The sequence below is a fragment of the Phoca vitulina genome, unplaced genomic scaffold (assembly GCF_004348235.1).
Source record: "Phoca vitulina isolate PV1807 unplaced genomic scaffold, GSC_HSeal_1.0 scaffold19, whole genome shotgun sequence".
In the NCBI taxonomy this organism is placed as follows: domain Eukaryota; kingdom Metazoa; phylum Chordata; class Mammalia; order Carnivora; family Phocidae; genus Phoca; species Phoca vitulina.
The window spans coordinates 27,508,809-27,520,157 of NW_022589722.1; the positions used below are offsets into that span (position 1 = coordinate 27,508,809).

The window sequence follows — 11,349 nt, forward strand, 5'->3', positions numbered from 1 at the left end:
TTCGAAGTGAGGGAACGGAGGAGCCAGAGTAGGTGAAGTGGTTTGCTTGAGGTCCCCCCAGCAAGGGAGCAGCAGGGCTGGGACGGGCACCTGCGTCTTCTGGGGGGTGGGGAGAGAGGATTCGCTTCCCTGATGGCTCCCCCGGGGAGGGACCTGGCTAACTTGGCCTTTCTCTGCCGCCTGATGCCCAGGCCCTCAGGCCCCCCCGGTGCATGCCTGTCCTGTAACGGCCATCTCTCCTGTGCTCCCAGGCAGACCTTGGGTGTTCATGGAGGGTTTGTCGAGTGAATAAATGAGACTTTTTTCTGGGGAGCTGAGTCTACCAGAACGCTCTTCCCTCCTATCAGGGCGGAGCTCTGCGGCACGTGCGCAGGGAGTGGGAATGGGTGACCACGGGCACCCGTTGTGACAGGACCTGTGCTGGTACTGTGTTTGCATTAGCAGAAGTAGGAGTGAGTGTGCGAGGGGCCCTGGGTCCCACAGGTAGGCCGGCAGCCTGTACACAGGGTCACAGGGAGACGCGGGGCTTCTTCCTGGCGGGACAGAGGGAAGGGAGACCCCTGGGAGTGGCCTTGTGTGCGTCAGGCAAAGGCCTGGGCATCCTGAACAGGGGCCTCCCTCCGCTTGATGGGCTCCGTGGAGGAAGTGGCCCACGGAGGGGCCAGGCATCAGGCGCTCCTGGGACCCTGTGCAGAGGTTGGAGGCCTGGCCGGAGAGCTTCTAGGCCTCGTTCATGCTCTTGGTTGGGGAGGGATCAGTGTTGGCCTGTCTGGGAAGCGAGGGGCCTGAGGAGACCCCCATCGCACTGATGCCCCAGAAGAGCTGTCCCCCCCCCCCCCGTACCAGGCTGGAGGTGGCACGTCAGCCCTCCCGTCCCCTCCAGGGGAGCGCCAGGCTTCTCCAGCAGTTGCCACGGCTCTGTACATGAAAACGTCACACACAAAAGCTCAGCTTCCCCAGTTGCCAGTCTTGTGCATCTAGACTTGGAGCCCTGTTCTCAGTTGTACTGCAGAGAGAACACCTCCATCACCAGGTTGCTGTGAGGCGGAAAGATCCCTCCAGTACCTGGCCGCCCTCTTCAACCCAGGGGCCCGCGGGGCTGATGTGCCCCACAGCCGGGGAGAAGGTACACCGAGAAGTTTCCCCAGTGACCGGCAGTGATGGGCCCTGTGAGAGGGAGATGGCTGAGCTCTTCCCCAGCCCCAGGCAGGCCCTCTTGCCTCTACGGCGGCTCGGCAGTTGCCCGGCCCAGAGAAGGGCCGAGAATCCAAGCACCAGGTTTTGGGACAGAACCTGACTCGGGTGGGCTCTTCTCGTCCTTACCCACTTCTAAGGGAGCAGCTGTCTGAGGGAGGCAAACGCTAGACGTAGAGCAGGGGGGAGGCTGATCCCTCCCTCGGCCTCCAAGGAATCGGCCGTTCCTAAAAAAGCCACGACGTGATCCTGTTCTGTTCGCAAGGCTTGCTTCCAGCACCCGCTCCACAACCCGGCAGCAGGGGGAGCTTGGGCAGTTCCCAGCCTCGGGGAGCAGGTTTCCAGGGTGGCAAAGAACCCCGCGAAGTGGGAACTCTGTGTCCTGTGATGGTGCGACAGGGGGTGAAAAGGGGCCCTTGGCACTGAGGCACCCCAAGGGGTGAGGTGAGGAGGACCAACGGTGTCTTGGAGCCGACAGGGGCCCCAAGGAAAAACAAGCCAGGAGCAGGCAGCAGGCTATTATATATCATGCTTTTAATACAAACTTAAAAAAATCTGGAACAATATAAACTGTACAGATTTGATCAATCTTTTTGTTTTGTTTTTAAACTAAATCTCTAAACACACCAATGTCCCATTCCAAAATATTGCACAACATTCTGAATACAAAATGCTTGATTGTATTCCTCCTTCACTAAAGAAAACAAGTTCATTACCCTGCTCCCCCAAGCTCCTCTCCACATTGCCTCAATGCCCTCCTTCCCATCCCGAGGGGTCAAACTAGAGAATCTATAGCTCACTGCATTGAGAAAAATACATCATTCTGGACTAAAAGTTTACATTCTTTACAAGACGATCCACCTTTTGATTTGTTCCTGGGAAAGAGGGGCAGACAGAGAGAGAGGATGGGGAAAGGGGAGAAATAGGTTCAATTCTCCTCTTTTTTTATTTTAAAGTTTGTTTTTCCTGAAAAAATATCTGTTTCTCTCCTCTTTTTAAGAAAAAATCTTGAAAAGAAAAAAATTACGTTTTTTACGTTAGAAATATACATATATTATATATACCTCTTACATTTTACAAATGTAGCAAATTATTCAATACAAACGGACACCAAAAAATGTAAAAAATAAAAAAAAAAGTTTTCCTACGAAACCAGGTAAATTAGTGCAGGTTTTTGTTTTCGTTTCCTTAAAAAAAATAAAATTGAAGCAAAAATGCCTAGATTTGAGACGAGACAGACTGAACTGGGCCCAAGAGTCCAGCAGTGGAGTCATGCTCCTGAACATACATTTTTCTTCGTATTTCAAAAGACACTAAGGGGTTGGTCTGCCCCTCCCCCTAGATGTGGCGAGAAACAAGCCGACCGGGCTGGCGGGTACCTGTGTCCGCGAGTGTAGGGGCATGAATCAGGCAGCATCCAACCTTTCCCAGAGAGCAGCCATCTGCCTGGGCCTGTCACCTGTGCGGGAGCGGAGGGCGAGGGAGAGGGTCGCCCAGACCGGGCCGGCCCGAGAAATCTAGGGGACAGCTGGTGCTGGGCTGAGGAGCCAGGGCGTTGCCCCGCTGGGGGAGGTAGAGCTGGTGCCCAATGCAGGGGGAGGAGGCTGGCAGTGTGTGTCTGGGCCGGACCCACTGCCACGGCGGTTGCCCCACTTGGGGTCACTGAGGAGGGCGGGGTGGGGTGGGGTGCCAAGGGCTTTGGTACGTTTTGGTGACGGGGGCCCTGATGCCACGTGGCCCACCAGCCAAAGCATCACGGCATGCATGGAAGCTGGCTCACTAGGGTCAGGTGGGAGAAACAGCTTCTCTTCCGGCAGAGACAGGAGCCGAGGCTCTCCTGTGATCCGCACATACCATCTGCGATGGCCAAACGCCTGTCCCGGCCGGCCTGCCCGAGACACCAGTCCTCGCAGCATCGAGGCCTAGTGGGGTTGGGTCGGGCAGTGAGAGGGGCCGGCAAGAGGTACCAAGAAGTTCTCACGCAGGCAGGGGCAGAAACACACTAAAATAACATCTACAACCAAAGGACTAAGAAGTCTCGATTCAAGGCTCAGGACTGCCCACTCTAGGCACTGACCCCAAACTCCCCCCCCACCCCGCACGGGTGCTCAGGTGAGCAGCTCCCACCCTGGGTTAAGGTCACGAAACAGGAGGATCTGAGTCCAGGGACTTCTCTTAGGCATCAGGGGCTGGTAGGCTGGTATTCCCTCAGCCCCTCACAGCTAACCCCCCCCTTTTTTGGTCAAAAACAAAAGTGCAGATCCCTCCGCAGTGTGGAAACCAGTTCCTTCTGCAGTATTTTCCCCTGGGAGTGTCTTAGGCTCAGCCGCAGTCTCACCCCAACACGTGACCCACCCCACAAAAGGACTGACAACCCACCCGGCCCATTCCCCAACCTCCTACATAAATAAGCACTTGCCGCAACCTGGAATCATGTTGGGGGGGAGGGGTTTACATGGCTTGGAATCCTTTAAAACAGGACGGCAAACCACGCACACGCACGCGCACGCACACACACACCCGCACTTGCCCCACCTCCTTCCCCACAACCTCAGGCCCAGGGAAGAAGGGGCTGCACGAGAGGCCACATGTGTCAACGGCTGGGTCGGGATGGTGCTGTGGGGCCACAGGACAGAGATGAAAGCAATTCCACTAGACAGAGTGCTAACCTCTCTAGCGGGAGGGTGTCAAGTAGCCAGCCAGCAGCTCCCCGTGGCTCAGGCCTGGGAGGGAGCGGGGGCTGGGGTCAGACCTATTTGGGTGGCAGGGCCCAAGAAGGCCTGCTGAGGTTGGATGGCTTTGAGTGAAAGCAGAGCTGGGGACAGAGGCAGTACACGGGGCAGCCTCTCTGCTCTGGGCAGAGTCAGGCCCCAGCTGTGGCTCTTCCTTCCCTGTGAGCTTGGACACACCAATCCTAAACCAGGCGTGTGAAGGAGGGAGGGAGGGAGGGAGGGAGCAGCAATTCACATCTGGACCATTCTTAGCACAGGAAGCCACTAATTAAAGATGTTATATAGAAAACTACATGTAAAAAAAAAAGAAAAAAAGAAAAAAATATAAAACCCAAACCAACCAAATAAATCAGAGGCAGGCAGGAAAACAGCAGGGGGTTGAGTTAACCTCGATTCGGTGCTTCAGGAGCCCCCTCCCACTCCATGCCTGGGCTGGATCTTTTTTTCTAGAAGCCAGAGTAAGAAGACTGGAAATCTTTTTGTGTATTTTTCTTTTCCTCTTTTTTTGGCCTTTCTGTTCCTTTCTCCTTTCTGTGGTCTTGGGCGCTCCCGGCCCCGCGGCCGAGGCCGGTCAGTTGGCCAGGACGACGGGCTGGAAGGGCTGGCTGGGGTAGGGCATGGCGTTCAGGTTGTAGCTGAGGCCCTCCACGAAGGGGGTCTTCTCCAGGAAGAGGCTGTTGGTGCCGCCCCCAAACACCTGGGCCACGTCGAAGCTGCTGCTATTGCACGAGGCGGCCCCGGTGCCCCCGCCGTCGGCCCCGTCAAAGAAGAGGCTGGCGGCGCCGCCCCCGTTGTACACGAACTCCTTGGCGTTGGGGGAGAGCTGCGACTGAGGGGCCGGGCTGGCCGCGACGAAGTTCAGTGAGTGCAGAGACAGGGAGAGGCTCTTGTGCTTCAGCAGGCTGCTGGTGGGAGAGCGGGCCAGGCGGGGCTGCGGAGGCTGGGGGCCCCCGGGCCCGCCGCCCGCCACGCCCCCGCCACCCGTGGCCCCGCCGCCCTTCTTCATCTTGGTGGAGCCAAACTTGGTGGCGGCGAAGGAGGCGGTGGTGAAGGTGATGGGCTGGGCAGAGCGGGGGATGAAGGTGGGGCTGGGCGACTGGCCGAAGGACGGCGACGGGGAGCTGGACAGGGAGCTGTCCTGGCTGCCGATGGGCACGAAGACCTGTGCGTCGGGGTTGAAACTGCTCTTGAACTCCTTGTCCAGCTCTGGGGCGACACAGCCCTCGCTGTCATCCAGGTACAGCACTTTCACCGCCCCCTTCTCGCCGATCTGGTAGGACACTTCGAACGGGTCGATCCAGACGCTCAGCTCCTCGGGCACGTTGGCCCGCACATCCTCCACGGCCAGGCCACTCCGCCGGGCGGCCAGCTCCACCACGGGGTCCACGATCTCCCCGATGTGAACACAGCGGAAGCCGGAGCCCTTCAGGGGCTTGTCAGGGTACCAGTGGCCTTCATATTTCTTTTTCAGGAGCCGCTCCAGCTCCTCGCCGAACAGGTCTGCCCGGCGCCGGGGCAGCTTGTTGTACAAGTAGGAGATGATAAAGTTCAGGGCCACTTTGATCTCCAGCTGCATGGTCCTTTCCGAGGTGGCAAATCAGCTCCGGGCACGTGTATACAAGCCGAGGGCAGTGGCAGGTGATGGAAGGTAGGCAGCCTTGGGCTCCAGACAGCTCTGCGAACCAAGAACAACGCAGGGTATTATGAGTAGATGTGCGGAAAGCTTGGTGGGGGGCGGGGGCAGGCGGGCAAGGGGAATCAACGGAAAGGACAGAAAAGCACCAACTTTAGATCTCAGATTCAGGGCCCCTTTTCTGCTCCACTAGTGACTAGCTTGACTGTGTGGCTGAGAGCAAGCCACTTTCTTTCGAGCCTCAGTTTCATCAGTAACATAAGGCTATCATGGAGAGTAAGTTAGCTCAAGGATGTAAACTGTCTCACACTGAACCTGCTATTTAGAAGGCACCTGATAAAATGAGCTATGGTTTTTCAAGTAATTCTAAAGAAACAAGAGTGCTGTGGTTTCCACTATTTTGAGAATCCAAGTCACTATACAACTGCTATCAAAAAAACAAAACAGAACAGAGAGCTGGGTGGCTCAGTCGTTAAGCGTCTGCCTTCGGCTCAGGTCATGATCCTAGGGTCCCGGGATCAAGTCCCATATCAGGCTCCCTGCTCGGCAGGAAGCCTGCTTCTCCCTCTCCCACTCCCCCTGCTTGTGTTCCTGCTCTAGCTCTCTCTCTGTCAAATAATAAATAAAATCTTAAAAAAAGCAAAAAGCAAAAAACCCACAAAAAACTGAGACCCTAATTCAACTGGAGAAGGGGAGGCTCTTGGTAACAAATCTCCATAACGTCTTGGTGAAGTCGTGCTCCCAACAGTCACAGGCTAAGATATAAGTTTAAAATCTTTAGTTTTTCTCCTTAAATGGAAAGGGATACAGATCACTGAACAGGAAACAGCACTGCCAACTTTTCACTGGGGGCTTGGACTCCAGTCACATCCAATTTGTCATCCTGGGCCCCGTCGGTGTACATGCTTTCTGGCTCGCTCTGGGTTTGCAGAACTGATGTTTCAAGAACACAGTGTAACCAAAGGGTGCATTTCCATCGAGGCAGCCTCCAAGAATGGAGACAAGAACACGATCCCCAAGAAGTCAAGACCTGTTACAACCAGAAGTGTGGGCTAACAAGGGACTGCTGACCAGGGGCTGTCTCAGGGAAGCAGAGGAAATGAAACGGAGGCAAGGCCCTATAGGCCAAAAGGTCCTTAAGAGCAGCACTGGTGGGCGCCTGGGTGGCTCAGTTGGTTAAGCGACTGCCTTTGGCTCAGGTCATGATCCTGGAGTCCCGGGATCGAGTCCCGCATCAGGCTCCCTGCTCAGCGGGGAGTCTGTTTCTCCCTCTGACCCTCCCCCCTCTCGTGCTCTCTCTTTCTCATTCTCTCTCTCAAATAAATAAATAAAATCTTTAAAAAAAAAAAAAAAAAAGAGCAGCACTGGTGTGGCCAGAGGGAATCTCTAGCTTTTGGCTAGAGTGTAGGTGATGAGGGTGGCAAAGAGAAGAAATTTTCCATCACCCTGCAGCCTCCAGCTGGGGACCCATCATCACTCAGTCTCCTGGGGACCGTCTGACCACCTGTCCTTGGCACCAGATCAGACTTATCAAGTGTTTGGAGATCCCTGGAGAGGAGACAGCCCAAGATAAACACTCAGATTGTTATTTTGGGATTCTCTCACAGCCAGCTCCCACAGAGGTCAAAAAGGTTTATTCCTGAGGTCTGGGCCAGCCTCATGTCTCAAGAAGATGATCTATAAAGTCCTGAGAGTGAGTGATTCTCATCTCCTCACTCTGGATCTCCAAAAGGGCAGCTCCAGGGTGGTCATGCTGTGGGAAAACTGAGAAGGACCACCTTTAAGGGTCAGCAGGGCCAGAACTTGTTCCCAGCCAGGCCTCTGGGTGGGAATGTGCTGCTGAGCTCAGTGCAGAGACAAGACTAATCCATGATCCATCAAGGGCATCTTTTGCCCTGTGATAGATCTGGAGCTGGATTTTGATTAAAATCCCTTCTGGGTCCAGCATAGAGTATTCAGGTGCTAATTCTAGGCTTGAGGATCTTGAGTTTTTTGAACACCTGCCCCAGCTCACTTCCTTATAATTCTTTGGACTGGGGCCATGGCTCCTAGGGGTATTTTTAGGACTGGATCCTCGGGCGAAGCTCTTGGGTGAATATCAGAGAAGAAGCACTGGGTCAATCTGGAGCATCACAGGACACTGGCCAGGTCTAGTCCCACCCTCATTTCAGGTCTGAGCAGAGGGTCACATGGGGATTCAACAGAGGTGCCATGAGCACAGATCAATTCCAGAAGGATTAAAGAGGGAAAAAAAAAAATGGTAAAGATGGGGGCTTCCTGTTTCTAAGGACTGCAAGGCTAGCCACCAGGACTGCAGGCGTCCCCAGGAGGAAGTCTCTAAGGGCCACAGCAGCCCACCAGAGGTGTCCAACATGGAGGAAATTAAAAAGTGATGAAGAAAGTTGGCACTGGTTCCCAACGATGGGCCTGGAGTTAAAGACAATGTTTTCAAAGTGTTTTTGAAAAGTAAAACAGACTTAAATATGACATTATACTTCCCCAAAGCACCACGTGGCCTCTTGGTATACCACTCAACACCAAAGGGCTCCTACACCTTTCTAGGCCTCCTCAAACTCTGCTGCATATATGCCTTCCAAGTTAACCTCCCCTGAAGTGTTCAGCCTCAAAATGGGAGCATTTTTATTTATTTATTTTTTTTAAATTAAATTTTACTTAGTTAACATACAGTGCAATATTGGTTTCTGGAGTAGAATTCAGTGGTTCTTCACTGACATACAACCCCCAGTGCTCATCACAACAAGTGCCCTCCTTCATCCCCATCACCCATCTAGCCTGTCCCTCACCCACCTCCTTCCATCAACCCTCAGTTTGTTCTCTATCGTTAAGAGTCTCTTACGGCTTGTTTCCCTCTCTCTTTTTTTTCTTTTCAAAATGGGAGCATTTTAAATGCAGGCCAAAGTCATTGGGAAATAAGCCTCCCACCCCGAAGTACAATAGAACCACTGTCATCAGCCCTGCCTAGCGAACCATTTTCTGCAGCATAAGCAGCTAAAGCTGCACACCAATTTATACCTCAGTGACGCTGCCACACAAGGAAGGAAGTATATAACGCCATCTTTGCCTCTTTAATTGGAGAACAGGCCAGGCCAGATGGCTGTGGGGTGGAACCTTTCAAAAATGCTGGACAACCAGAATGAGATTTTCTGCTCTATCAGCTCAGGCTCTAATTTTGACTTCAAGAAGCTTATGGAACAGAGGATTAAAGCACTGGTGCTGTCTTGTCTTTAAAGATAGGAGTGACCACTCCGATGAGTCTGTTCATTTTTTTTTTTTTTTTAAGGCTATGGACAAATTCTAAGCTTATATATAAATATTCATAGATATTCATTCATAGAATGTGGTAAGATTAGAAAGCTTAGTAATAACTACTCTTCAATATAAGTAACAAGTGGATTCAAGTTAAGAGGGAAGAGAGGACTTTAAGATCTTCTCCAACTCTGACTCAGGTGCAAAAGGCCAGAAAGGTGGCAAAAAGTAAAAACAAAAACAAAACCAACCAAACAACTCCCCTCCCACCTCAAAAACCAAGTGTTTAACAATAGCAACATCTACCTTTTGTCAATATATTAAAAAGTTGCGAATGTGAGAGTAAATTCTGTCCAGTTTCATTTAGAATCTAATCCTCCTTCACCTGTTTATTCCCAACAGCAAAATTAATGTGGGATTCAGATCCCTTGTGCTGACTTGTGTTTTATTTATTTTTTTAAAGAAGATTTTTATTTATTTGACAGAAAAAGACACAGCGAGAGAGGGAACACAAGCAAGTTGCTGAGTGGGAGAGGGAGAAGCAGGCTTCCTGCCGGGCAGGGAGCCCGATGCGGGGCTCGATCCCAGGACTCTGGGATCATGACCTGAGCCGAAGGCAGACGCTTAAGGACTGAGCCACCCAGGCGCCCCTTGACTTCTGTTTTAAAGAGTGCTTAAGAGAAGGACAAAAACGAGGTAAGAAAGGTGGCTGCTACAGTCAATGATACGGTAATGGAGTTTCCAGAAAGAGCTTATAACAAAAATGCGAAGGAAGGTTAAGAAGAAAACCAGTATGTTTTAAAGGGGAAAAGGAGGGATAATGGTGAGGGAACTCCTCGGGCCCCCAAACCAGGAGTACCTATAAAATATTCAGGCACCTCAAGCCTTAACAACCAAATGGTCCTACAACCAAGCACTATCAGGTTCAAATGAGTCTGGAAAGAGGAGTCGGGAAGGAGGGGTCCTCAATTTTGACAAGGCCAGCAGGTGTCGCACACCGAATGCCAGGGAGTGAGAGCCAGGTTCCGTGCGACCGCCTGGCCCCACCCCACCAGTCTCAGAGGCAGCGACCCAGGCCGGCGGGTATGCTTGCAGGCCTTCCAGGACTTGTGCCGACGGACCACAACACCCCGCCCAGAGTCTCCACCATGTCCCTCAAACATGGACTGTGCAAGCCCAACTGTTCCGACTAAGAAGACCCTTTCTGGGGCACTCGATTCCTGCGAAGCCAGGAAGACTTCACTGAACTCCAACGTAGGCCGGCCGTGAAGGCGCGCTCTGCGCTCTGGGAACTGTAGTCCTCAGACACCTCACGCTCGGACTGGAGCAAGTGACCTACTTTCTCTGCACACTACACTTCCCTACGTGCTTTGCGAAGGTTCAGCCAGCGAATTACGCATGCCCGGTAAGGGGAGCTGCCCGAGGTTCGGAGAACCGAGGAAAAGTTTCCGATGCACATGCGCGCTGTGGTGGACGCCCCCATCCCCCCCGCCCACCGCTTAATACATTTTATATAAATTTACCCATAAGGCCTACTCTCCGTATTGTACCACCCTACCGTATTCACGTCTTGGTCTCAAGAAAGGCTGAATTGCCGCCCCTTCCTCTTCACAGGCTCCCTTGACTGTTCAATTAAGGATCTCCTTCTAATGAGTTTTTTCTGGGTGAACACGGTGGGCTGGGACAGATAAAGGTCACACATCCCTCCGCCGCCCCCCCCCCCACGCCGCCCCTGCCGCTTAATCTGTATTCCTTGGACTGGGTGGTCTCCGTCTGGAGTTGCTGTAGGGACGGTGAATTCAAAGAGGAAAAAAAGCGTTTTTCACAATGCCCGGCGGGCTCAGCTCCAGCATCCCCACGGCCAGAAAAGGCAGGAACTAAACCCAGTTCTCCCCTCCTCTCAGCCAAAGAAATTCCCAGTTAAGCTGCGGGGAGGGGCCGGGCGGAAAATCAGAAGGCCCGAAGCCAGCAGGGCCCAAGCCTCACCCCTCTTATAATCCAAGTCCGAGTAACTAGACCCAGCTAGGGAAATGGGAAAAGGTTCCGAGCAGGGGAGGAAAAACTGTGCATCTGACACCCGAACAACATATTCTAATACTTGAAATTGTTTGAGTCTCCTCCCATTGCAAGGCCTGCTCTATGACCAGACTTACCAGATCCTCGGCAAAGCTCCCCTACACGGTGTTAAACCTCCCTAATCCTTCCTCCCACACAAGCTTCTTTCCCCCACTGCTTAAGAGGGGGGTGGGGGCAGGCGCCCAAGAAAGCAATAGGAGTGTTTTTCTGCTGGAAAATCAAAGATGAGGGGCTCACTCCCAAGGTAGGATGGATAGGAAGGAGAAAAAGAAAGGTTAGACACTGAGCAAGGCACCTGAGACCCCCTCCGCTGGCCCAAGCTGCAGCCCGCTGTGTAGGGTTCTGGTTCCTCTGCGGGGTGGGAGAAGGCCTGCCAGCTGCCCCTCCTCTCTCTGCTCCCTTCCCCCCCCCCCCCCCCCCCCCCCCCCCCCCCCCCCCCCCCCCCCC

At 53.2% G+C, this 11,349-nt stretch overlaps 1 protein-coding gene across 2 annotated transcripts in view; it reads right to left on the reverse strand.

Annotated features, from left to right (window-relative positions):
- Window positions 1-1,708: 1,708 nt before the first annotated feature.
- Window positions 1,709-11,349, reverse strand: part of TOB2 (transducer of ERBB2, 2) — a 10,878-nt gene continuing 1,237 nt past the window's right edge. Inside the window, exons 1-2 of one of the 2 annotated variants that reach the window (XM_032416824.1) lie at window positions 11,198-11,258; window positions 1,709-5,601 (exon numbers count right to left, since the gene is read on the reverse strand). In XM_032416824.1, the coding sequence (XP_032272715.1) occupies window positions 4,498-5,502 (1,005 nt within the window). In that variant the 5' untranslated portion in view covers window positions 5,503-5,601; window positions 11,198-11,258 and the 3' untranslated portion in view covers window positions 1,709-4,497. Of the gene's footprint in view, window positions 5,602-11,197; window positions 11,259-11,349 lie in introns of those variants that run through there. The other variant, XM_032416823.1, reaches the window with a different exon arrangement.